Source organism: Uranotaenia lowii, chromosome 1 (genome assembly GCF_029784155.1).
Source record: "Uranotaenia lowii strain MFRU-FL chromosome 1, ASM2978415v1, whole genome shotgun sequence".
In the NCBI taxonomy this organism is placed as follows: domain Eukaryota; kingdom Metazoa; phylum Arthropoda; class Insecta; order Diptera; family Culicidae; genus Uranotaenia; species Uranotaenia lowii.
The window spans coordinates 80,349,486-80,376,039 of record NC_073691.1 but is presented as its reverse complement, the minus strand read 5'-3'; the positions used below and the strand labels follow the sequence as shown (position 1 = coordinate 80,376,039).

Here is a 26,554-nt window from a genome sequence, read left to right as displayed (position 1 = left end):
TCTACTGTAGTGCCATTCATGGAAATTTTACAATCTTCAGTAGGGACAAGTTTATGAGACAGGGAATGGGGGAATAGTATGACTTGGGTTTTTGCCGCATTTATGCAGATCTTCCAACTAGTAAAGTAACTTGCTAAGACATCCAAGCTTCGCTGTAGCTTATTTTTAAGCGCTCGAATTACCCTACCATTGTGGACGACTGCAGTATCATCAGCAAAAAGCGACAGAGATCCGTTTCCAGGGGTTGAGGGTATATCTGAGGTAAACAGGTTAAATAAGAGAGGGCCTAGTATACTACCCTGCGGAACACCGGCAGGAATAGCATGAGCATCGGAAATATTTCCGTTTAGTGAAACTCGGAAGGACCTCTCCGATAGATAGTTTTGTATGATTTTTACTAAGTAGTTGGGAAGATTGTACTGGTGCAGTTTATAAATGAGACCATCATGCCATACGTTGTCAAATGCCTTTTCTATGTCAAGCAAGGCCATGGCAGAGGTTTTAGAGACTGATTTGTTTCTTTTGAGGATGTTGGAGACACGTGTCAATTGGTGAACAGTAGAGCGGCCATTTCGGAAACCGAATTGCTCTTCAAGTAGCACGTTTTTCTCATGAGCGGATGCTAGAAGCCTCTGATTGATTGCCTTCTCAAATAATTTGGATAATCCTGAGAGAAGGCTGATGGGGCGATAACTTTTGGGAGACGATGGGTCTTTTCCAGATTTCTGGATAGGAATAACCTTTGCTGATTTCCAGTGTGAGGGGAAATAGCTAAGGCGGATGCATTGATTGAAAATCGTTGCCAGATGGTCAAAGAACCTTAGACTTAACTGCTTGAGTTCTAAATTCAATATGTTGTCGAATCCAGGAGCTTTCATGTTTTTTGATGATTTGATGTAACCGAACAATTCGTCAGCTGTGATTTCCAGTTGTTCAGAGAAGTCATTTTGGATTCGGTGACTGTTATTTATGAATTCATTAACGGCAGTTGTATATGGACTTGTAATATTGTGCCCGAGATTGTGGGAGCTTACAAAGTGTCGACCTATCTCAGCAGCCTTCTCAGCAGGAGTTATGAGGCGATCTATGGAGCTATTGTTATCGAGAGGAATCAGGGGGGGGGATGGGTCTTGGTTTAGTTTTTAAGGTTTTGGCTAGTTTCCAAAATGGCCTTCCATAATCTGGGAGAGAGCGGATCTTGTTAGAAAAATCATTATTCCTTATGTCCACAAGTCTCATCTTGATTATTTTTGTGTATCGATTGATATGGCTTTTAAGGAAAGACAGACCAGTTCGCTGATACTGTCTGCGGATGATGTTACGGGTACGAATAAGATCTTTAGTGAGTCTATCAATAGTTAGAGTGTTGCTTACCTGGCGGACCTTAGGCACATGCTGCTCCCGGGCTTGAGTTATTGCGTCCTCGATGTTCCAGAGATGCTGATCGATGTCTTGAATTGTCTCCGGGTAGTCTGCAAAGTTAACGCCTGCATCCACACTGCGATGGAACTGCTCCCAGTTGACACGATGATAATTACGCCGAGTGATGAGATGCCGATTGACCATGGATCCAACTTCTACCAACACTGGGTAGTGATCCGAGCTTAGTTCTTGGAACACGAGAGGTTTCGAGATGTTGTTGGTCAGGTTCGTAATGAAAAAATCAATGGTAGCATGTGCCCCAGATCGGTTCAGACGGGTTGGGGTATCCGGATTCAAGATAGTATAGAAGCCTTCTTCGTGATCTTTCTGGAGGATGCTGCCATTGAGATTTCTTCGAGTGTTACCCCAAGCTTGATGTTTTGCGTTGAGGTCACCGGCAATGATGAACTGTCCCCGATTTCTGGTCAATTTGATGATGTCTCGCCCAAGAACCGCTGCAGATCCATCACGACTGTTGGTTTGTGTGGGACAGTATGCTGCGATTATGTTTATAATTCCTTCAGTTGTTTCGACCTCCGCTCCTACAGCTTCGATGATTTCCGTACGTAAACTTGGTAGCAGGCGGCAGTTTATGTTGTTACGCAGTGCGATTGCTACTCCTCCTCCTACTCCTTGAGTACGATCGAGTCTTATGAAACGAAAATCTGGAATGAACACGTTGATATCTGGTCGAAGATGAGTTTCTGTCAGGATAGCAATGTCAATATTACGACTTTCCAGGAAATTAGCAAGTTCGATGGTTTTGTTCCGGAGGGAACAAGCATTCCAATTAAGAATCTTTATTGAGTTAGGGCCCATATTTGTTGAGAAAGTTAAGAAGTACCATCGTGGCTGCATCGAGTTGCTGTTGCTTTGTACGGCATTGGCGTAATTGCTGGTGCATGTCTTTGACAAACTCCATCATTTGGTCCGGCGAGTATAGAGTGTCATCATCTAACGGAGGAGCGACGAGGTTAGAATCGGGTTTTCTCCAGCCTGGTGGAGCGGTGAGTTGGACTGAATGGGCAGCGGCGGCTGTTGCAAATCGGTGTTGTACACAAGGTTGCCGAAAAAAATTCTGTGTTTCTGAGAATAAAAATTCTGAATTTCTGTGATTTTACCCAAAAATTCTGTGATGGTTTTCTGTGATGCTTTTTCCTTTATGTGCATAGAAAATTCATGAGAAATTGGGTCTTTTGTACATTTAAGTAAGGCAAAATCAATTAAAATTACATAATCCATTATACTTTTTTAATTTTAGGTAATAAAATCTAAATTTTGTATTGGCTGAAAAATCATTATTTTGGAAATCGATACAAAATTCAAAAATTCTGTGAAATCTGTGAATTTATCAAAATTCTGTGTTCTGTGACACAGATTCTGTGATGAAAACTTGCTTAAAATTCTGTGAAATTACAGATTTTTCTGTGATTTCGGCAACCTTGGTTGTACAGTGGAAGGTTGCGGCACATTTTCCTTGCGTTGATTCAGCGGAAGTGGAGGTAAGTTTGGAACATTAGTACAGAGTAGCGGAAAATGTTCCATAGTAGGTGGAGGAGGTAGCCTGTTTGCGTATTTCAATGAATTCGGTTCGCTTGGGGCATGCTCGATCGTTGCCTTCATGGTTAGCCCCACAATTTGCACACTTGGGTTCCGGATTCTCTTCAATTTGATTGCAATCTTCAGTCAGGTGATGTTCAGCACATTTACTGCACCGCGCTTGCATATAGCAGTTTCTTGTCCCATGACCAAATGCCAAACATTTGCCACACTGTGTCACGTCACGTTTTTTCGGCCGGTAGCGCTCCCATTCAACAATTATGTTGAAAAGAGCCCTAACCTTTCGGAGGTTCTCCAGAGACACAGACCCTTTCTCAAGGTGAACCAAAAAGAGTTTGTCCCGGTAGTTTCCAGTTTCTTTCCGCTTGATAGGGAAAACATTAAGCGGTTTGAGTTTTGAAGCTTTCAGCTCCGACAATATGTCCACCGGGCTGAATTCCGGAAGACCACGTAAAATTACTTTCATCGGCTTATTTCCAGGAGAATCATGAGTATAAAATTCTAGATTTTTGTCTTGCAGGAACTGTTTGGTTTCTTTGAAATCCGATTCGGAGGAACAAATTATCTTTGTCCCCATACTGCAGAGCTTAAATAGAGGGAAAATTTGCTTCGCCGTGAGCTCGTTCCTGAGGGCGTTTATTTCCTTGGAAGTCAAAAATAATGGGGGCACTTTCTATTTCTTTTGCACATCTTGAACTGGAAGCGCAGCAAAACTGTTGTTTGCCAGTAACCTGGCATGATGATCCGACGGTGCATCTTCTTCACACCTAGGTCGCTTTGAACAACTGGCTTGTTGATTAGCGGCAGATGTTCCCGCTTTTTTGTTGCGCGTCATAGCAACCGCACTTGGTAACGGTGTGTTAGCAGCAATCCTCTTTATGCCAGTTTTGTGGCGCGCCACCTCAAGCAGGTGACCAAGCGCTGGAGATAACGCACGAGATGGATACGCAATCGCGAGAAAAAATCACACTACTTTTCAAAATTTAACGATTAGAATATCACGATCCGATCTATCTGACGGTTGGATACAGAATGAATTTTAAAAAAACTTTTTAAACATTCTTTCATAGTGTCACCTGCTTTGTTATTTTGTTTGTTTTTGTTTTTCTTGTCTAAGGCATTTGGCATCAAAATGAAACATCAATTTACTCGATTTTATTTCAAAGATTTGAAAAGGGTTTAGAAAAGACTTTTCATGCGGAGTTGTCATGTGAAATTGAAGCCACAAAAAGGTATTGTATTTCGGTTTGATTCTCACAAATTGCTGTTTGAGTAAGATTTGTTTCGATAGAAGACAACGCCCGAATTTATATTTCCCAATGAGCGATGCCAACATTTTTTCAGCAGCATCCTCCAAATTAATTCGCCTTTGGGTAGGCAACGTCATACATTGGACAAACTACAATCGATCAATTTACCGTTGCCGTCAGAATTTCCGACTTTTAAACATAAAGCTTATTAAAATTTCTAGTCGCTTCTACTTCACATCTACCAGGATATTATTGTAATAAAGTTTAGAACAACCCTATGTGATTCTGTTCTACTTGGGAAAGCAATTTTTACCCGCGTATTTTTCAGTCGCGACTGCGCCGTTTCACAAACTTCCATTCAGCTAAACGAAACTTTCTCCATTCATAACACACCCTCCCCAAAACGTTTTTGTCGCTCGTCTAAACAACCCCGCCCTCCTCCTCCTGTCTGCCTGCCAGCTGGCCCTAGGCTCGTAAGAAAAGCAAGGACACGACACGTTGCGAGTCACCCCTAGGCTAGGAAATATGTTACACGCATGGTTGATTTTTTTTTCCTCTCTTCTTTTAAAGGGGAAACAAAAATAACGGTCCTCCTGCTTGGTCCTGACGGTCGCGAGTCGTTATCCTGGCATTGCTGAGCTCCTGTTACCGAAGCAAAATATGCGCATTCCATTCTTGACTCCGTCGCTCGGAGCGACATTTTAACCGTCGGGGACAACAAAAAATACATGTTTAGCGGGAAGTTGTACAACGCAAGTCGCAGTTTTAGGTTGACCTAGGTTTTTTTTGGCGATTTTTCGGTTAGTTTCAATATGAAAAAAATGAGCACTGCTTCCGTAAAAAAAACCATATTAACGCAGTTTTTTAAGATATTCACCTATTTTTTTTTTTTTCAAATAAAATTCTAACATTCTTTCCTGAGTCTTTTTACAAATCCTTGTAAGCTCAGAGTGTCTCTGGGAAAAATTAGCCTAATGTTTTAAAAGGGAAACTCGAAAACATAGTTCGCTCTAGATTCAAGATTTTTCAGAACCCCTTGAGTTATGTAAGTTATTGAGGGAATTTGATGCAAGACACACTTATTCGCGTTCCGCACACACAAAATTCTTTGGAGATTTGGGAATCTTTGATTTAGTTTATCTCGCCTTCAAGCTGAATTGTTAATTAATACTTATCAGTAGATCACATATATATGACGACTCAAGATTTAAATACAAAATAACATATTTTAAGTCTCACTGCGGGGGTCTCGAAGCACTTAAAACTTTTCTTCGGAAAACATCCCTCGAATCGTCAATGTCGAAGAGCTCGGAAAAGCGGTTGAACGTTTTCATAACACCGATGAAAGCACTATTGGCTCCGTAGTTGTTCAATCGAATGGGAACACACAGTTGAAGGTCCTGGTTTCTCAGTCCATGGGGTCTCACACTAAGAGGAATAGCTTCCAGTAGCGTAGGACAATCGATTCGCGATGTCAGAAGATTGGCGACGAAAGAGGCTCGTGTTGCGTTTCTTCGGACTTGAAGAGTATCCATGTCTTTGAGTCGACATCGACGTTCGTAGCTTGGCAGGTGAAACGGGTCCGGTGAAAGTTTAGGTGTCTGAGGGCATAACGCAAAGCGCCACTGGATATCCTCGGTACCGTTCTGGTAGTAGGGACACCAGACAGCTGATGCGTATTCGAAGTTGGATCGAACTATGCTGCAATACGGGCTCTTTAGGCAGTGCACGTCCTTGAAGTCCTTGGCCACTCGAAATAAAGTTCCGAGCTCCAACTTACGGTCGAGTTTTATTTATATATTTTCGTAGTATTCCGTCTCACGACATAACATGGCGAACATAATTCCTAAAACTCACTCGGTCCATGTCAACCGTTCTCCAAATTCTTGGACACCCCACATTCGCCAGATCACGCTCCACTTGGTCTAATCACCTCGCTCGTTGCGCCCCGCTCGTCTTGTTCCTACCGGATTCGTAGCGAACACCTGTTTTGCAGGACAGTCGTCCGGCATTCTCGCAACATGTCCCGACCAGCGTATCCGGCAGGCCTTCACCACCTTCTGGATACTAGGTTCGCCGTAGAGCCGCGCGAGCTCGTGGTTCATCCTTCGCCTTCACACTCCGTTCTCCTGCACGACGCCAAAGATGGTTTTAATTGAGCAGAGTGAAACACAGCTGAACCAACTTGGTTGAATGCTCGTCAAAGATTGAATTGTTTCATTTTACTAACAAACTAGGTAACTAAGGATACAGTGGTTACTATGCTTCGCACCATAGGAGTCGCTGCTTACTACGTCCTAACACTCCTCCCTAAGCTACGAGTCCTACCAAGTTCTTGAATGCTTCATGCTTCAGACTCGTTAACGCCTTGGTGAAACCGTCTGCTGGTTGATCTTTTGTGTTGATGTAAGACAGATCAACAACGCCTTCTTTCAGTGCATCTTTCACGAAGTGATACCGGATGTCCACGTGTTTCGTCTTCGGATGGTACCTTTGGTTCCTTGCGATACAGATGGCTGATTGATTGTCACATCGTATCGGGATGACTCGCTCTCCAAAAATCTGCAACAGTAGATGGCGCCACCAAAGAGCCTCTTGGATGGTTTTGGACAGCGCAAGATACTCCGCCTCGCATGAAGACAACGCAACAGTTGCTTGCCGCTTCACATTCCATGACACAGCTCCTCCCATCATGGTGAAAACATAGCCAGTTGTCGATTTCCGGCTATCAGGATCTCCTTCTCAATCCGCATCTGAGTATCCAACTAGATGACCTCCTGCTCGTCTGTACTCGATACGGTTGGAAACGGTTCCCTTCAGATACTTGAATATCTTCTTCACAGCTTCCCAGTGTTGGCGACCAGGGTTACTGCAGAATTGACTGACCTGATTCACGGCGAAACTAATATCCGGCCTCGTTGCTTGAGCCAAATACGTCAGACAACCAACAGCTTCCTTGTACGGAACCTCCTTCATCTCCAGAATCTCGTCCCTCGTGGTCGGACACATCGTCTCGTCCAGCTTCGTGCTTGGATCCATCGGAACCGAAACTGGGTGGCAGTTCCCATGTTGAACGGCTGCAAGATGCTCTCCACGTACAGAGCCTGATCGATCCACAGTTTACCATCAGCTCGGTCACGGGAAATTCGCAATCCGAGACAAAGTTGGGCCTCTCCAAGATCCTTCATCTTGAACCGCTGACATAGAAATTCCTTCAGCTTCTTCTTCAGGCTCGGGTCGTTTGAAAAAATTAGAAAATCATCAACGTAAACGGTGACGAAAAGCATTTTTCCACACGCCAGCTGGTAGTACAGGCAACTGTCCACCTTCGATTGCGATAAGCCAAACTCCTTCAGTGCTCCATCCAGTTGTGCGTTCCACACTCGTCTGAACTGCTTTAAACCATAAAGCGCCTTCTTGAGCAAACAGACCTTATTGCTCGTATCGCCGAACCCTTCCGGCTGATCCATGAAGATGACCTCATCTCCGAGACTTCCTTGTAGGTACGCACTCACAGCATCCATTTGTTCGATATTCAAGTCGTGCTCCACTGCAAGCGCCAGCAGATATCGAATCGTCGAATATCGGACCACCAGTGAATAGACCTCGTCGTAGTCGATCCCTGGACGTTGCGAACACTCCTTCACGACAAGACGCGCCTTGTACTTGTCGATTCGTCCGTCAGCATCCCGTTTGGTCCTGAACACCCACTTGTTGCGTATCGGTTTTTGGTCTTTCGGCAAATCAGCTAACTCCCAGGTTTGATTCTCCTCCAAAGATCGAATCTTCTCTCGCATGGCGGCCAACCATTGGCCTCGGTCCGGCGGCGCCAGGGCTTCAGCGTAACTCACGGGATCGTCAGTAGCAACCAAGGATGTCTGGGGGGAATTTTCCAGGACAGTAAAAGGCGTAAAAGTAACATAATCGGAATACTTGCCAGGAGGTCGGCGCTCCCGACCGCTGCGCCTAAACTCTAGCTGCTGATCAGCCGGTCTACTAAGTTGCGGAGGGAGCGCAGAGTCAGCATCCTCGGATTGGGTAACAGATTCTTCCATCTGCATCGTTGTCAATTCCATGAAATTGACAGGATCTGGGCTTGAAAAATTGACCAAAGCCGTCGGCTTTCCCTCTTCGACCAAGATGACATCACGACTGATGAACACTTCATTGCGGACCGGATCGTACAACCTGTAAGCCTTGGAATCTTCGGCATACCCAACGAAAATGCATGCCTGGGACTTCGGATCCAGCTTGCGTATCTGCTTCACCACATGCGCCATCGCACGTGAACCTTTAGGTGATGCAAGTTCGGACGTTTCCCGGACCATGCTTCCTCGGGTGTGATGTTCTCCAACGCTCTTGATGGACACCGGTTCATGATGTAGGCTGCAGTCAAAATTGCTTCAGCCCAAACCTGCTTCGGCAATTTAGAATCGTTCAGCATCGCACGGGCCTTTTCCAGAAGAGTGCGACGTCCTTCTCGAAACTTTTCCGCATCTCTTCGTTGACGTACTCGGTTCCGTTGTAAGTTCTCAACACCGTCAGTTTTCGTCCAAGTTGCCGCTTGACCCTGGCCTTGAACCGTTCGTAGGCATCCTTCACCTCGCTTTTCTTTCCTATAAAATACAGGAACACCTTCCTACTGGCGTCGTCTATAAAAGTGATGACATAACGACTTCCACCAAGCGACGGGACTTCGATCGGGCCACACAAATCTGAGTGCACCAGATCTAGCGATTCAGAGGCAGGCAGTTGGTGTCGCACCACTTTGTGCGAATAGATTGAACTTTAAATCAATGTCGTCCTGGTCCTTTATGGTGTAGAACAGTTCAAGATCATCAGCATAACAAAGTTTCGGGCCATCGAGGAGTGAGAGCACATCGTTAAAATAGATTGAGAAGATAATCGGCCCTAGGTGACTACCTTGGGGCACACCGGGGAGCAGGCAGAGACCTGGCTGGATAGAGTGTTTCCAGTGTGAACTGTCAAGAAAAGGAGTTATGCACTTCACTCAACTGGAGACTGCATCCTCAACTATAACAGTACCATTAATAGAGAAGCGCAGAGGCAAGATGTTTCTGACAGCACTATCCAAATGTTCGGGGGATATTGTAGTAAAAACTGTAGTAAAGATGCTCGAAAATTTGTGTTCAGTTTCGCCACGCTGACTTTCCACATGCTTCCAAAACAATTTTGGGCTGGACTTGAGGTTACGTTGTACTCGGCCTAGATAGTTTTGGTAACAACATTTACTGGCAGAGGGATATAGACTGAAGTCGGCAATGTTGGAGCGGCTGCACTGTGAATGTGATATTTACTAAATCAATCCAATAACCGTGTTCCTTCCATTTCATTTTATATTGTTAATAAATTTACATTTAAACAAATACAATTAAGTTATACAGTATCATCGTCCTCGTTTCCTAAACCTTAAATCCGTTTTTTCGGGTGGTGGTGGTGGTTGTTATTTTATTTTATTTTTTTGCTTTTGTTTCTACATTTTCATCATCCTCACACTCGACCTACACACTAAAAACGATCCACACAGAGTGCTTCTATGGAGAGTTTGTCCGTTACTTATATATTTTTCATCAGCAAACTATGTCCTACATACACATGTTTGCACATCAGTAGTTAAACATACTCGAGTGAAGAGGTTTTCGTTTGGAATCATTCTGCGGACCTTTTACCGATGCGGTTTGATGTGTTGGGAACCGCCTGCGAGGAAAAATACCTCAGGAAACACCGACTATCGATGGCGGCCACAAACCAGAATGGAAATAAGGACCGAAAATTTATTTTTGTTAATTTTAATTTATTTTAAAGTAATCAATTAGATTGATCACTTTGAATCTACGCTTCTCTGGTTTACACCAAACATTTTTATTTGATTCATTTTATTCCGGAAAGCTTTTGACTCGGTTCCTAAATTACCTACACATTTTCCGTACTTTTGCCAGCAAGCTCACACGGTAAGCTTGTCCTAGTTTGTCCAATCCATGCCATACGATTCCGTTGATGGGTTATCCTTCTATCACTATTCATAGGCAAAAACTGTTGAGGGTACAGAGGAAAGGCAGAAGAGAATCAAGAGGGAAAACCTACTAGGTACTAGGCACAGATCAACGATCCGCTGAAAGAATATGCCTTTCTTTTTCTTTTGTTAAAATTTCAATTCGCTATTATAATTTAGAGGTGTTTGACGAGTGTGTGGTGGATTGCGCATTTTGAATCTGGCTTTGATTTTGCGTAACCTTCTTCCCTAAAACCTGTCGTCTCTCTATCTCTCTGATCCGTTCTTCAACTGTTTCTAATTTTGTTAAACCCTATTCTACTTGCTAGCCGTACGATTTTGTTTGCTCTGTAGTTAGTACTACTTTTTTTTTGACACACACACACGATCAAATCAGATTTCTTTTCTTGATAGATTTTTTTTTTGCGTGTGCATTCGTTAAAGACTATTCTGTTCCAGTTTCACCAGTTGATTCATTTTTACTATTTTTTTTCCTCTCATTTAACGTGAGAGTGTTTCTGTTATTTTTTTATTCCATTAGGGGAGGGGTTTCACAATTATCAGATTGCAGCTGTTGTTTTTTTTTTCTAATATATTACCTACATACGCTCTGAGTGCCAATTCATGTGTGTTTTTCAACGAATCAGACCACCATTTTGAGTTGAACCAACAAACGTCAGTTGACTTAACCCCGTGTCTTGAGACCGAGTTATTGTATTCTATATTTAAAAGCACAAAGTTGCGACGGTTCTGAATGAGGGCATTTGAAAAATATACTGCGAAAAAATTCATTTTGCCCGATCAAAGAAACATTTTTTTTATGTCTGTTCTTTCTACCAACCCACAAGTTTGGCACTCGAAGCGTACGCACAGATTTTTCTTCTGTTTTTGTATATTTTTTCATAATTTTATTCAATAAAAGAGACATTTTACTAAACACTAAATACTTGTTTTTTATCTCATTTGCTCAGAGTTTGTGGATTTTAAATTAGTTACCTTTAGATTTGTATAGTTTTTTTTCTTGCTCACATCCATTAATAACTAGAAGTTTAAATGTAATTCTGCTCTTCAGATTATCCGGTTTGCTGTTTGTGAAGTGTTTCTTTTGATTTTATATAATAATTATATAAATTGTATCATTTCTTGGGTTCACTTGCGTTTGTTTGCAAACTCTAATCCCTTTCGGTGTTTTTTGTGTGTATAATCTGTGTTTATTCCTTACGTTTCCTATGAATGGTGGTTGCAATTAATGAACGGTGCATTCATTTCAAATAAATGTATGAATGACGTTTTTATTTGTGTCTGTTTTTTATGGGGTGGTTGTTCTGATGCGTGGGGATGATTGCGTTTATTTGAGTTATGCGCAGAGAAGACAGAAAAATCTCATACTCTCACTTGCTAGTAATTTCGTGTGTTTGAATTTTCCTTTTACAAATAGAACTATTTTTATATAAGTATAACTATTTTAGCAGATTACACTGATAAAGGAAAAGAATTTGTGTTTGTTTGTTTATGAATGTACGTGTGTGTATGTAAGTTTTTTGTGATTTGGCGATGCGCCTTTCTTAAAGTAAGAAAAAGAGCGACACGACCGTAAAATCGACAACGACAATTATGTGAAAGAGACCATCAAGAGCGCTTAAATTGAAATTGTGTGGGTGTGAGCTGTTGACTGTAATCATTTGTCTAGTTTTCTTTAAAATTGGATGCAAACTCTGTTCTGTTTGAGTGAGTTTACACCCATATTAGGTGTTGCATCTGTGCACTGTTTAATTTCTTCGTTCTGCTTACAGATGCATTGTTGCTTCTTCAGAAAATGAATGATGCTTCTGATGATACTCGTGGAGCATTCTTAACGACGATGGAGCAGATACAATCTGTTGGGAGAACTCTATTGTAGTGTTAAGTTGTTTCTTTCGGGTGCGAAATGGTTCGTTTTAGTCAAAATTTTGGAACATCCACAGATTTGCTTCCTCCTTCTTTGCTTTCTAGATCTTTTGGCGTTTGACCGGGGTCGGGACCACAGTTTCGTACTCGTCACTGTCGTACTCGACCGCGTCGTCGTCGTCGTACACATCGACGACGCCACCGTGCTCGACGCCGCTCGCGTACGCCGTATACTGATGCTGGTAGGAGCCTGAAATAGAAAATAATAAATGAAAATAGGAGTTTTTTTTATATTTTGCTTTATGGTTACGACTTAACACTAAAAAGGATCCATTGGTATTTTTTAATCGTTTTTGGGTAGAAACGGATTTCAATAAAACCTTGGAACACTTTGTTCGGAGACATCAGATGAGCTTAAAGAACCCAACGAAGCTAACCAAAAGTGAAATTCATCAACTGTTATACCTACTGCTGACAGACGACGCTAGTTCTTTGAGTATTCTCACGACGCACGCCGTCTTGCGTAGCTTTTCGTTTTCGAGAAGAGTCTAACTTCTCCACAGAACCTGGTCATCTAATAGCAACTGGCGAACTGCAGCGGAGACAATGGCCTCTGAACTTATTTCCATTTGCACCATTTGATTCTGACCATTTCTACAGACCTACAGATCGATGCTCGAAATCTACGGAAATGGCACTACTCAGATACCCCCGGTGCAGTGGGATATCCTAAACACGCACGCGGTGCTCCCATGACATCCATTGCGCAGAAGGTAGAGTCTTATCTTTGTAGCTTCAATCATGGAATCGGACGCACGCTACTCAGATGCTCCCCGGCAATGGAATCATCCTACACCGTTTGCGGATTGCTGCGGTCTCCAGCTCCTTTGCAGGGCAGTCATGATCCGGGTGAACCAATGGCTGACCACACGCCGGGTGGCTGGCTCGCAGGCTGCAAGAATGTTGGCACGGGCCGCTTCTAACTTCAAACAAGCGAACACCACACGTTCGGGTGTTTTCTGCACCTCACCACAAGTCGGGGAGAGTGGCGAAGCCATGTGTCCGAACCGGTAGTGGTACTTCATGAAGTATTCGTCACCAGTCAGTTACTCGTCGTATGTAATGTTCCGCAGGCCGGGCCAAGTATCCACTCTGATGGAATACCTGTAGAGACCTTTCGTTTTTTATTCCCTCACTAGTCATATACTAACAACAGTTGGCGGTTGTGGAAGGAGCAGTGGTTGAGGTTGAATTGGATCATGCCCATCTCCGGAGCTATTGCGGACGTCAATTGATAAGGTAATAAGGAATCGCTCAACGTGGGGAATTAGGCCGTTCTTTTTTGTTGATTACCCAGGTGATAAATTCGAAGAAGGAATTTTATGAATTGACACGTCAAGTACCGTGTCTCCGGTATCTGCGCTGAAACAATACTTCGGGAGGGGGTTAAATTCGCGCATATGCGCTACTCATGCAACACACGCTTAAAAGTTCATATTTAAACTAAATATAATACTGACCGGCCGAGGTCATCTTCACGTCGGGTTCCGAGCAGCTACGCTGATAGTCTAGCGTGGTTTATTTGATCGCATCGGACGTATTCATTTTAGTAAAGTTAAGTTATCCTACGTCGATCGCAATTTGCGTCAGTCTCCAACTCCTTTGCAGAGCAGTCATTATTCGGACGAGCCCATCGCAGAATGCATGCCAAGTGTTGATGTCATCACACATCTTCTGCAACATGTTGTTCGCTGTCGTGTATGGTCCGCAGGCGGCGAATATGTTGGCACGTTCCTCTTCAAATCTTGGACAATAGAATACCACGTGTTTGGTGATACTTCATGAAGCATCCATGACCAGTCAGGAATTGCGTCATGTAGAAATCCTCTTCGCCATGCTTTCTCTCTATCTACTCCTTGATATTTGGAATCTAACGATGGATCCACCTTCCTCTTTCTGAGCTGTCACACAGCTTCTGCCAGTTGGCCATGGAGCTATCGCTGGCTCGTGTTCTCACGTTTTGCGTACCTGTATTTTCGTAGCAATGGGAGTACACCACCAACAAAACCGAGATGGGTATGACTCCCGCTACAACGCATGCAGCCTCCGACGACACGGTGCGGTATGCACTGATGACACGCGAATTCATTCGTCTTTGTACACTGTTCAGCTTCTGCTGGTTACACTGGATGTTAAAACCAGATTTCCAGGCCGCCCCTCCATACAGAAAATTTTCGAAACCACACTCGAAATTATTCTCCGCTGAATACTTCGGATCCCCGAGTTGTTCGTCATTATCCTTGTAAGAACGGCCGTTGCCGTTGCCGCCTTCTTGCACACATAAGATTTTTAAAACAGAGCCGGTCGTCAATCATCACACCCCAATATTTAAGCTCGCCCTATGATTCGATAGTGCACAGGGTGGATAAAAATCAATGATTTTTTCAAAAAAATCAAAAAAATCAGATTTTTTTGATTTAAATCGGATTTTTTTGATTTAAATCAGATTTTTTTTTAGTTAAAAAGGATTTGTTTTATAAATTGGATTTGAGGGAAATATTTTAGCAACCGAAGATTCTTCAATCATGTGATAAGCTGAGTTGTTATACTCAGCTTTATAAATGCTGTATAATAGACTGCCCCAAATTTGTATGGGAAATTCAAAACCTGTGAAATGTTAAGCGCTGCAGGCTAAAATTAATCCTTGGCCTAGTACAAGATCTCATGTCAAATTTGGGCGAGATCGGATCACGGGAAGGGGTCGCTCAACGAGCCTGAAGTTTGTATGGCATTTTGAGACATTTTGTTCGGGAGAAACATGAAAACCCAGTTTTTCATGAATAACTTTGATTCCCGTCTGCCGATTGCTTTCAAAAACGATTTTTCTTAAAGCCTTAATTATGAAAAACATTTCATCCGAAGACTGCATTTCAATCAGAGTTAAGATAAGAAAGTTATTGAGCTTCAAAAATGGGCTGACTTTTTTAAGGATGGTATTCATCACTGTTAATAAGTCGAAGCGGTCGAACATATTGACGCCTCATTAACAGTGCTGAATACCACCGTTAAAAAAGTTAGCCCATTTTTGAAGCCTAATAACTTTTTTATCTCAAGTCTTATCGAAATGCAGTCTTCGGATGAACTATTTTTCATAATTTAGGCTTTAAAAAATATTGTTTTTGAAAGAAATCGGCAGACGGAAACCAAAGTTATTGATGAAAAACTGGTTTATCATGTTTCTCCCGAACAAAATGTCTCAAACCCATACAAACTTCAGGCTCGTTGAGCGACCCCTTCCCGTGATCCGATCTCGCCCAAATTTGGCATGAGATCTTGTACTAGGCCAAGGATCAATTTTAGCCTGCAGCGCATAACTTTTTCAAAAGTCGGGTCATTTGGGGCACTCTACTGTATACTGTATTCATGATTTTCAACATTCATCAAAGACCAAAGCTTTTCAAACTAAATCCACATCGATTCGATTTTGTATCTAACGACTCAAAACAATTGATGGTTGTCTTGAAAATTTTTGTTAAATTCCTTCGTAAGCTTACTCCATTTTTATGCATGTTTTCCACTGTCTAATTTTATAGTTTGAATAAAATTTCTAAAAGTTTTTTTTTAAATTAAAATGGTTTATTTCATTAACAAATGAGCAATTCCTTTACTGAATGAAAATATTATCGAAATTAACTAAACACTTTTTATAGACGGACTACACGAGTAAGAATGTAGCACTCAATCAGCCTTCTTGCTTCAGAGAAATCCAAAGATCAAATAAATAGAATAAATTCTAATTCATAATTTTTAAAAACTTTGAGCGTTGAAATATAAGCAAAAACATAAAAAAACAGATGATTTTATAAGAAAAAAAAATTATTCAGTTTTCTTGAAAGAAATGAACATTATTTTGAGCAGACTTAAGCGGACATTGTTTGCCAATGCGAACATCATATCAATATATTCATTGAATTGAATTTGAGTGATATTTATGAAGTATGTCCACGAGGACATCATCCAAACTCCAACCGCCTTCTACGTGGACAAGCATTTGGCATTCTCATCAATAACTACTTTCAGAATATCACAAGGAGCAAGAAAAAAAATCAGTTCTAAATTCCCGAGGGGATGCTTCGATGCTTAAAAACGTAGAAAAATGAAATAAAAACCATTGTATACTCACTAAATTTCAGGTATTTTATTCACTGAGGAACTATGATTTAAATCACTGATCAAAATCAAGTGATTTAAATCGTGATTTAAATCATGATTTAAATCACTTTGATTTAAATCAAATCCACCCTGATAGTGCATATTCTAACTATAATCCTGCCTGTTTGCAGTGAAATCAGGTTTGATATCAGGACCATCTCGCTTTGTGGTGAGTCAAATGCAAACGTTTGGAGTTCATCCAGCTCTCTACCGCTTCTACAGCCTCTGAAGCTCTTAGCTGGGCGATTTGTGTTGAGTAACCCGTTGCTAGTAGCACGACTTCGTCCGCGAAACTAACCAATTTTACTCCCTCTGGCAGGCTCAATGTCAGCAGAAATCTTTCGCTCGTCATGTATAAATGTAGTTTACAATTCTGGAAATAGCTTTCACTAATTTGCAGGGATATTTCGGTATCCTTATTCTAATAATCCAAGATGCAATCGCTGCGCAGCTGACACTATTGAAGGCGTTGCGCACGTCCAGTGGTATTACAGCACAAAAACTGTCCCCTTTTCTCTTCTTGAGTCTGGCTTTATCAGCCGTGTCGATGACAGTTCGAATGGCGTCGACTGTGAATCGAAAGCCGAATTGATTGTTGGACAATCCGCCTTCGCCCTTGGTGTGTGCCCGCTGGATACAATTCAAGATCACCGTTTCCAGAACCTTTCCAACCGCATTCAGTAGGCATATTGGCCTGTGTTTGGGCAGCAGAACCAGCTTCTGCCGTTCCCAATCCTCTGGAAACATCTTTTCCTCAATACAAATTTTGCAGTGACTTTTTCCTAGTGGATATTGTTTGAGATCGGTATTCCACGGTCGTGGGTACGTCGAGTCACGCTATCACGATTGAAGCTAGAATGTTGGTGAATGTTCAAGCACCTGTTGGAAATGGAACTCGTTTTTTCCTATAACCATACTACCAATTTACCTTGAACAAATCTATTGGCGTCCTATAAACCACTAGTTTGTATCAATCAGGGGTAATATTAAATCTAGCAAATGGAAACCAAATACACCGGTTCAACAGTTCCAACTCACCGTCGTGATTGCTGGACCCGTAGCTAAGGTTCCCGCTGTTGTTCTGCGGGCCGGGCGGCGATTCCGGCGCCGTCAGCAACAGCTCGTCCTGGATGGGGGAGCCCTCGCGCGATCCAGCCTCCATGTAGCTCGGTGAAACCGGTGCCGACCGGGGCATACCGAACGGCGTCCGGAAGCACTGAGAGCCCCGTTGGCGTCGCTTCCGGTAGCTCTGATCGATCAGCTTCAGCTCACTGGACGGGTCTATCCGCCAGAAGCTGCCCTTGCCCGGTTCGTCTTGCGATCGTGGCACCTTGATAAAGTATCTAAAAAAGTGAGGAAGGATGAGAAAAGTTTGACTCTTTGGTTGGGTTTTTGGGTTTGGGTTACCGATTCAAACTGAGATTGTGCCGGATGGAGTTCTGCCAACCCTTGTTGGCCCCCGTCCTGTAGTAGGGATAGTTTTTCGATATGAAAGAGTAGATGCCGGATAGCGTGAGTTGTTTTTCCGGCGATGCCGAGATGGCTTGCACAATAAGTTGTGCGTAGCTATACGGAGGTTTGTCACCTTCGGGCACGGTTTGAGAGGCGGGTGCTTGAAATTCTTGCTGGAAATGTAAAAATACGGTCGATTAAGATTCTTGCTAAAATGGGAATGAGATTCATTTTGTTTTCTGACTTACGGCATAATTATTGTTGTTGCTACTATGACTATTGTGACTATACTGCGGGAACTCGTGAACATTCTGCCGAGGGCTTGTCGGACAACTGTTGGCCGCACTTATTGTCCCCGTTGGAGACGGATAACCACTGCCACTCATGTGCATGCCTCCACTACTATCTCTAAGACTGCCACCGCCACCGCCTGGATGGTGGTGACCCCGAATATCGACGGCCAGGTTCGGGTTACTGCCGCCGCTTTGCTCGGGAATGGAAATCTTCAGCGGGGAGTAGACGATGTTTGGCGAATTTGGCGATTTGCCTCCGGACACCATTGACGTCGTGGTCGTGTTGTTTCCACCACCGGAGCTGAGATTTCCTCCGGCCGCAGCGATTGCAGCTGCTGCCGCCGCACTTCCACCCGACCCAGTGCCCACCTTAATTGGCGTGTGCTGGTTCAGGTCTATCGAAATGCCTCCATTGTTTGCTTGATCGATCAGATTCTCGAACTGAATCTTGATATTTGTACTGGGAAAACGGATGCTACAACTGCAAATAAAAGGAAATATTTATAAGGCGGAACTTTTGAAGAGTTGTTTGTAAGAATACTTACACCTTTGGCAACTTGTATGGCTCCGCACACTTCCGATGGAACACGTTGTCGATGAAGACCCCATTCTTGCTCAAACAGAACAGGTTGAAATCATCGTGGATGTCGTGCTGAATAATGAAATGCTTCCTGGAAACGAAGCTATTTTTGCCAACGTGAAAGTCAACCTGTGACTTGGATGAATTGCGACCCACTTCGATGATGTCCTCGCTTATCAAAAGCATGTTATCCTTGCTGATGAGCCGGCCGATGAAGTTGTGAAAGTTGGCCGTGTTGGGGGTGGCGGCACTGTTGGCCGGAGCCACCGTTACGGCCGGTTGAACTGCTGCCGGAGCGCTCATTTTGTTGCTGGACGAACCGTTGCTGAGTTTGTACGCCCCCGCAATCGTCCTGGTCGTGGTGGAGGCCGCGGAAGATTCCACCGTACCGGTGCTGCTTCCGTTGCCTGTGGGCTGCTGCTGAGAAGGTGGCGGGGAGGGAGATGACACGGGAGTTGATCGCTGCGAAGACAGCCGCTGATTGGTGGCGCCTGTGCTGCTACTACCATTCTTGGAAATATTGTTCTGCTGTTGCTGCTGATAGAGGGCAGCAATAATACTTTGCTCCTGCTGTTCGATCGAGTCCGGCTCGCTTCCGGCTACCGGAAGAACTCCACCACCACCGCCTACCGCCGTCGATTTGATCACTACTTTAACGTCGCCGCCGTCTGCCATTTCTGCTGGACAGCCACTGCTAGAAACATAATCCGAAGCCGCCGCCGTTACAGACACCGAGGAATGCTGCTTCACAGTGCCATTATTTTCGGCAACGTTCGAAGAACCCTTACTACTGGTAGTGTTTCTGGTGCTACTACTACTACTACTACTACTGTTGGCCACAACGTACTGCACCTGGTTCTGCAAAACTTTGACCACGTTCGCAGATGACGAACTGCTGCCGCCGGTTGTACTGCCGACCGTTGCCGATTGGTGCTCCTTCTGAACTTCTTGCTTCACTATGGGCTGGGGCATATGAAACTTAGTGGTACCGCTGGACATAACTTATTGGCAAGGGATTTTTGGTGTTTTTGGCGTCTTATTACTTTTGGTCAATGGTTCAACAAATCAACAAGATGGATCAGATGCATTACCTGAAAGAGAAGAGAAAAAATGCATTAGTTTTTTGCATTCAGTGAAACTTAACATATAAGTTGATATAAGAGAATAAATATCTGAGAAGATGCTCAGCAAGAACTTTGTCGTACCCATCGAATGCATTTCTTTTTCTCCATTTTAAAACCTTTAAAAAATAATTATTAACTCTATTTTCAAGAAAAAAAAAAGCTTTTTTGAAAAGCAATTCAGATGCGCTAATAGTGACAAATAAGTGATTAAATTGTGCGGTAAAACAATTCGAACGCAACCTCGTTACGTAACAAGATCAGGACGACAATCAAGCTGTTTGTTTACCGTTCGACCCGTCGTCTGTCGTCAACGTTCTACTGCCAAGTATACGAGGATCGAGAAGAAGGAGACATCTACCGAGCGTGATTGTTGAGCGTAATCACTGAGCGTAACAACACTACAATAACACTATTAAAGAATACATATAGAAAAATCAACAACAACAACCGGTAAACGATTTTGCTAAGCAATGTGTGTACTGTGTAGTATACATTACTAAATCAAGACCAGTAGTATACCTCTAAGTACAGGGACAGATTGGAGTATGGCACTGAGAACATCTCCTCTGCGTTCTCCGTCGTCACCACAAGAAATGAATTAATTGGTAGGTACCGCTATGGATGACAAAGTTGTTTTGGAAAAGCACTGTGTAATTGCACACTCTCCCCTCCCTCTAGTTTTGAACGCGACCTAATCGAGGAATTGAAAGAAGGGCACATGTCCAATGTGTAATAAGCAAAACACAAGTGATAACAAGGGGGAGGGGGAATATTTATTACTTTTGTACCATATCCGATAAAATGATGGAACTGAAAGACAAGTAGGTGATTTCTAGCAAACAGTATGCCTACTATTAGTTGATTACCGATAAAAAATGGTTTTTGACGTATAATTTCGGTCACACTGTAGGAGTGAAAATTTAAATTCCCCAACGAGTTTTGCGCCACGAAAAATTTTACTTCAAGAGACATTCACAGTCTTTTAAAGACATTCTTCGGTATCACACAGTCTGTGTTACCAAGCATCCAAATAATCCCTGACTCTTTGTATTCGAACTATCGGTTCATACGCCTTTCGAAACCACTTCCCTGATTATTATTCAGATCTTGATCCAGAACCATGCAAGTATTTGTAATAAATTATTGAAAAAGGTTTTCTGTTATTTTTCTTATTACAAGCAATGATCACGAACGAGATCCTTCGATATGACAAAAATCAATCTTGGTTTCCCTATTTTGCACGATGTGCCCGACAAATTTCGTTTAAATCGTAGCAAATTGATTTTGTTGTCTAATTTATATTTGAAAAAAAATTAATTGCATTGTGGTTCAAGCAGAACATAGAAGAAAACTGTTAGAGTAGGCCGATATCAATGTGAAACTAATCACAGCAATCAAGATACTCAAATGTCATTAGCTCTCAAGTGTTAACTTCAATCTTTCAAGACGTGTCTTCTAAAACTCTGTCAAAATCCAATACATCAAGAGGTTATGAGCCCAGTCAGGAAGATTCGAAGAACCGAAGATGTTTTCTGCAATTGGAAGTTCTGGCGGCGATGATGGTCTGAGCGCTTCAATCTCAAGTCTACCCGTAATCCAAAGGCTAACAGGGCGCGACAACTGGTCCAGTTGGAAGTTTGCCGTGCGGACATACTTGGAATTGGAGGAGCTGCGGTATGTCGTGAAGCCGCCCGTAACTGCTACCGGTGCGGTGCGGTAAGTCCCACAACGAAGGTCAGAGATGCCATGCGTGTAAAAAGGTCGGACACATTGCTAGGAATTGCCCGAAGAGGAACCGGTAAGGAGTCAGAAGTCAGAAAGGACAACGCGTTTTGCACGGTGCTGTCGAAGGTGGGTCAAGCTCGAAATGGTAAGTGGTACTTCGACTCAGGGGCCACATTCCATTGACCCACGACGAAAATCTGCTCGAGAAAAGACGCCGAGGCAGTGGTAAACTTCATTTTACCATTTTACTCGTATTTTGTTTACAGTCCATACGCAAATGTCCGCACCTTGGCCTTAACCCCGGCCATAAGATTCTGCACAACCTGTAAATCTACCGTTTTTTGAATGTGAACCCCTACTTTCCTCAGTTTCTCGACTGTCTTCACTACCTTAGGTCGTGTAAGAAGGTGCTGCTTCATAATCGCCCAGTACTTCTAGATGGGGTTCGGCACGAAATTGACCTTATTGTCCGCATACCACTTCAGCACGTCCTTGGAATAGTGACATGGGCCTTCAGGGGAGGAAGCAGCCGTTTCTGGAGGCACTTTATCATGTACACCTGTCCGTTAATAGTGTCCTGGGTTATGAAAGGTGCACTTCGCTTCCCGCACGTGCAGATGGCTTGCCAAACCAGGAATTTATTTGCAAAATTGGACATCTTCTGAGTGCGGACATGCTCCGGAACGCTGAACTTATCCTTGGCCGTGAAAAACAGCTTGCCGGGGATCTGTTTGAAGGCGGCCTTCACACATGTTTCGTCGTCCATTATTATTATTATTATTATTATTATTATTATTATTAAGTTTTATTCATCGAACATTTTGTTTTAATGAATTATCTACACTAAGGATCTATACAAAACAATTAGATAACACGAAACAATGAAGACTGGCGTACTCGGTTGATGAATCGGCTAGATGGCTCCCCCAATTGATGTAGATGCTCAGCAATCTGGAACGTACGCATCATTGCACTCACTGGTTCATTATGTCCGTAAGATGTTCGGTGGGTTCGATTCGATAGCAAAGAGTGATGACGTAAAGTCCTCGAAGGAGCATTAAAGTTGATCATTCCTAGCAGGTTTGGCGACTGAATTTCTCCATTCAGTATTTTTGCGATGAATGATGCCTGTTGAGTTTTTCGGCGGCGTTCCAATGTTTCTAATCCCAGAAGCTGGCACCGGTCTGAATATGCGGGAAGGTTTTCAGGATTACGCCAGGGTAGATGTCGTAGAGCGAATCTAACAAAACGCTTTTGTACACGCTCGATTCGCAAAATCCAACATAACTGATAGGGAGCCCAAACAATTGCAGCATGTTCTGTAACTGACCGGACAAGTGCGCAGTAGAGTGACTTCAAGCACAATGGATCTCTGAACTCTCGTGCTACTTTGGAGATGAAGCCAAGCTGACGATTCGCCTTTCTTATAACTGAAGTTCGTTGACTATCGAACGTAAGCTGAGCATCAAGGATAACTCCAAGGTCGTCAACTTCAAATACCCTGTCAAGGCGCTGGTTATCGATGTTATAATCATATAAAATTGGCGTTTTCTTTCTATGGAATGTTATAACGGAGCACTTGGATACGCTGACTGATAGCTTATTAAGTCTACACCATTCACCAAAGTGATCTAGTAAAGATTGAAGGTGTGCACAATCGACAGTGGATTCAACTGGAACGAATAGTTTCAGATCATCAGCATATCCTATTTTGGTTCCAATTTCCAAGCTAAGGATCAAGTCGTTGAAAAACAGAACAAACAGTAAAGGTCCCAAATTGCTCCCTTGCGGCACGCCAGATCGGTTAGTAAATGGAAATGATATGCTATCACCAAATTTAATCCTAATACACCGCTCAGTGAGGAATGATTTCAACCAAGAGATGTCCATGATGCAGCATTCCACTTTCGTCAGCATGTTGAGGTACAACTTCCTGGTAAGGGATTTGGCGGACTCGTTCTGCTTCTCGTCGCGATTAGGAGCCTTTTGTACCTTGAACGTCCGAAGCCCAGCCTTAGTTTTGGCCTTCTGGACAAAACATCGGCTTAGGTGCAGCTTCCTAGCCACATCCCGAACGGAAGCGTTCGAGTTTCGGTTGAAGGCCCCAACTACGCAGTTGTGATTTTTGGTGTTGTACGGAATACTTCGAACCGCCTCATCACTCAGGACACCGTGGAATTCACGATTCCCAACATTTTCCTTGTTGCAAACAATGCACTATGAACTAAATCCACCCTAATTTTCATTAAATTCTACCCAACGGTTAAAAAGTTAGAGCAATTTCGTAGTGTGGCAATTTCATCATGAACACCATTCATTAAATTGGGTTCCGGATTACAGCAGAATCAATATCAGGTTTCAGATCAAGAACAGCATAAGGACTCGGAACCTAATCGCGACCTTCGTTGTAGCGTCGTTGCTGTAGTCTCACAACCTCTTCAACGATTCGTTCCTTGCTCAAATATTTCGGTACCAGCTTTGTTAGAAAAAATCCTAACAGAATTATGGGCGGTTTCAAAAGAAATTGCCTGTTATCTTCTTATAAGTTTAAAACAAACCTATGCAGCGTTTTGACTGACGATGTCCAAGATGTAACTTGCAGACATTGAAAAACTATTGATTATCATTCGAAAATCATTTCATATTTGATAAGTTTCCTCCAATACTTCATTTTTTCCAATTTTAGGCCATGCACATGCCAAACACACGTACACGTGTAAACTACTTGCAAAATTTTCCATTTCCAGTTACCCCACCAGACGGAGTGACACCGAAAAGTAAAAGGTAAACACATGCTATGTGTATGAATATCATCTCCATCCTCCACAGCACGTTTAGTGCGAAAACCGGGCCATATCGGCGGCCTAAACCAGTCACTCACTCAGTCAGTCAGTCAGTCAGTAGTGTAGGTATTGGTGTAATCAATACCCCGTTCCGCATAGAATGCAAACTGTGTATACAAATAACGAGCGCAGCTAAAAAATGATACAAACAACAACAATAAAATCAGCTCCATAAAATAAACACCGGCGAACGAGCGAGAGGTAGGAAAAATAACAGAGTCGTCGACTGCGATTTTTTTCTGCCCTCGCCAAACAGAACATCGACCGACTGTGAGATGGCGCTTCTTGGCCGGTTTCTGTACAATTGCATGATACTAATTTGTTTTTTTTCTCGCTTATTATTGTGTAGCAGGTAGCTCATTCATTCTGCTCAGAAAAACGGAATGATATTGACACGTGGTGATCGTGAAGCTTAACTATGGCGATACGCTACACTTTTATCAGTTTAAACTGTAAATAAAGCATATTTCCATAGCTTAAATGGTAGTTTGTTTACAGCTGAATCGAGATTTTATCAATTATCCTAACATTCAAAGAGCACTGTACATGTGATTTACGATATACAGTAGCTTCACGCGTAATCTACTTGAAACGGCAAGTAGTTGAGGAGACAGCTGTCTTCCGTGACGTAAAGATTTTGCAATTTGACTTCTGCTGGAATTACCATGCAATAGATGTGGGCGTCGAATGCCTTTTCCGACTTGCGCCAGTCTGGTCCGGCCTCGTGAAGGTTCAGACACATTCTTAAAAGGAATACCCTGGAGACCATTGATGCGGTGCAACAACAGATCGAGGAGTACTTGAGCTCTCCAGAACAGCGAGAATTGTTCTGGACTAAGTGGACGGCCCACAGAAAGAACAAGACTAACCGAATCAGGGATAAGGAAGGGACTAACGCCGATGTCGTTCGGCAGCTAGAGACCGAGGAAAAGCTTGCGAACCTGATTGATAACTTAATAAGACTTGCTCCTATGAAATGATCCTTCAGCTGGAGCGCAGCCCGGCAGATGAAAGTAGCCCTACGACCTACAAGAAGAGGACCCAGGTAAAAAACCTTGATAAGGTACGATCAAGTGTGCAAATGCTACTCGGATCAAACGATGGATTTAGTAGAGGGACTGCTCTCCCAGTGCTAAAAACCAGATGGACACGTAACATAGGTGCCTACCGAGAGACGGAAATAGCGGACATAAAGGTGGTCCAGCTGAATTCCAACCACTGTTACTACCAAGTTTACCAGTTCCTTGTTCGGAAGATTGAATGTTGAAGGCTGAAAGAATGCATGAGGAGAGTCGGCACTCTTCATGCATTAAATGTACAGATATCACTGGCCCTTATTCTTTGGCGCGAGTGAGGTGACGATAATCGTGTCACCCAAGTCACTCTATTCCAGTAGTCGATTTAGGTGAGAAACGTCACTTTGGATGAACTTTGTGAACCCAAGCTTTTTGAAAAACTTCCGGAGCCATTGGGCCTGATCCTCGATCTAGGCATCGATTAAACGACTGGTCCCTGCATTTTTACGCTAGTAAATCCGGACTTTTGGCTTTAACTGGACTGCCGCAACAACTCAAGTGTGGGAATGAACATCTGTCACTTGCTGTCACCTTACTTACACCGACTGTTGGAACAAAGTGACAAGAGTCGAGTGACGGTGGGGTGACTCGACTAACGTCACGTTACGCACGGCGCAGAATAAGGGCCACTTTGTCACTCACATTTCTTTCCGGGACGTACAGCTTCCGGTCACTCATCTGTGATAACGGTTCCGACGACAGTATACGCCGTTTTCAGTGTTGCACCGCCGAACAATCTTGTTTTTAACAGAAAACCACCCAGTGATTCCAATGCGTACGGTTTAGGAATGAAACTAGTGAGTTGAATGTTTCGACACTCATTTCGATGCAGGGAAAGACAAACGCTTTACCGAATTTTCGATATTTTTTGTTTACTGAGTTTCGAACGGGGCGCGAGTGGGTATAGCATTGATGGTCGTTTGTTAGTAAATGAACTTGACGTCACGAATTGTCATGGAAACAATGTTTACAAAAAAAAATTTACCAATATGTTAGCACAGGATTTCAACGCCACCTGGGATGTGTATGCAGCAGATCTCAAGTCAAAGTCAATGTCGACAAGGCCAAGTCGATGAAAACCAACACAGAAAATCTTTCCAACCAGATTACAGATTAC

General features: G+C 43.1%; 1 protein-coding gene across 4 annotated transcripts in view; it reads right to left on the bottom strand.

Annotated features, from left to right (window-relative positions):
• Nucleotides 1-9,571: 9,571 nt before the first annotated feature.
• The window catches only part of LOC129738961 (forkhead box protein K1-like), an 82,350-nt gene continuing 65,367 nt past the window's right edge, over nucleotides 9,572-26,554 (bottom strand). For all 4 annotated transcript variants that reach the window (XM_055730303.1, XM_055730302.1, XM_055730304.1 and 1 more), the window contains exons 3-7: nucleotides 18,635-19,760; nucleotides 18,045-18,570; nucleotides 17,752-17,969; nucleotides 17,383-17,687; nucleotides 9,572-12,382 (exon numbers count right to left, since the gene is read on the bottom strand). In XM_055730303.1, the coding sequence (XP_055586278.1) occupies nucleotides 12,234-12,382; nucleotides 17,383-17,687; nucleotides 17,752-17,969; nucleotides 18,045-18,570; nucleotides 18,635-19,668 (2,232 nt within the window). In that variant the 5' untranslated portion in view covers nucleotides 19,669-19,760 and the 3' untranslated portion in view covers nucleotides 9,572-12,233. The remainder of the gene's footprint in view (nucleotides 12,383-17,382; nucleotides 17,688-17,751; nucleotides 17,970-18,044; nucleotides 18,571-18,634; nucleotides 19,761-26,554) is intronic.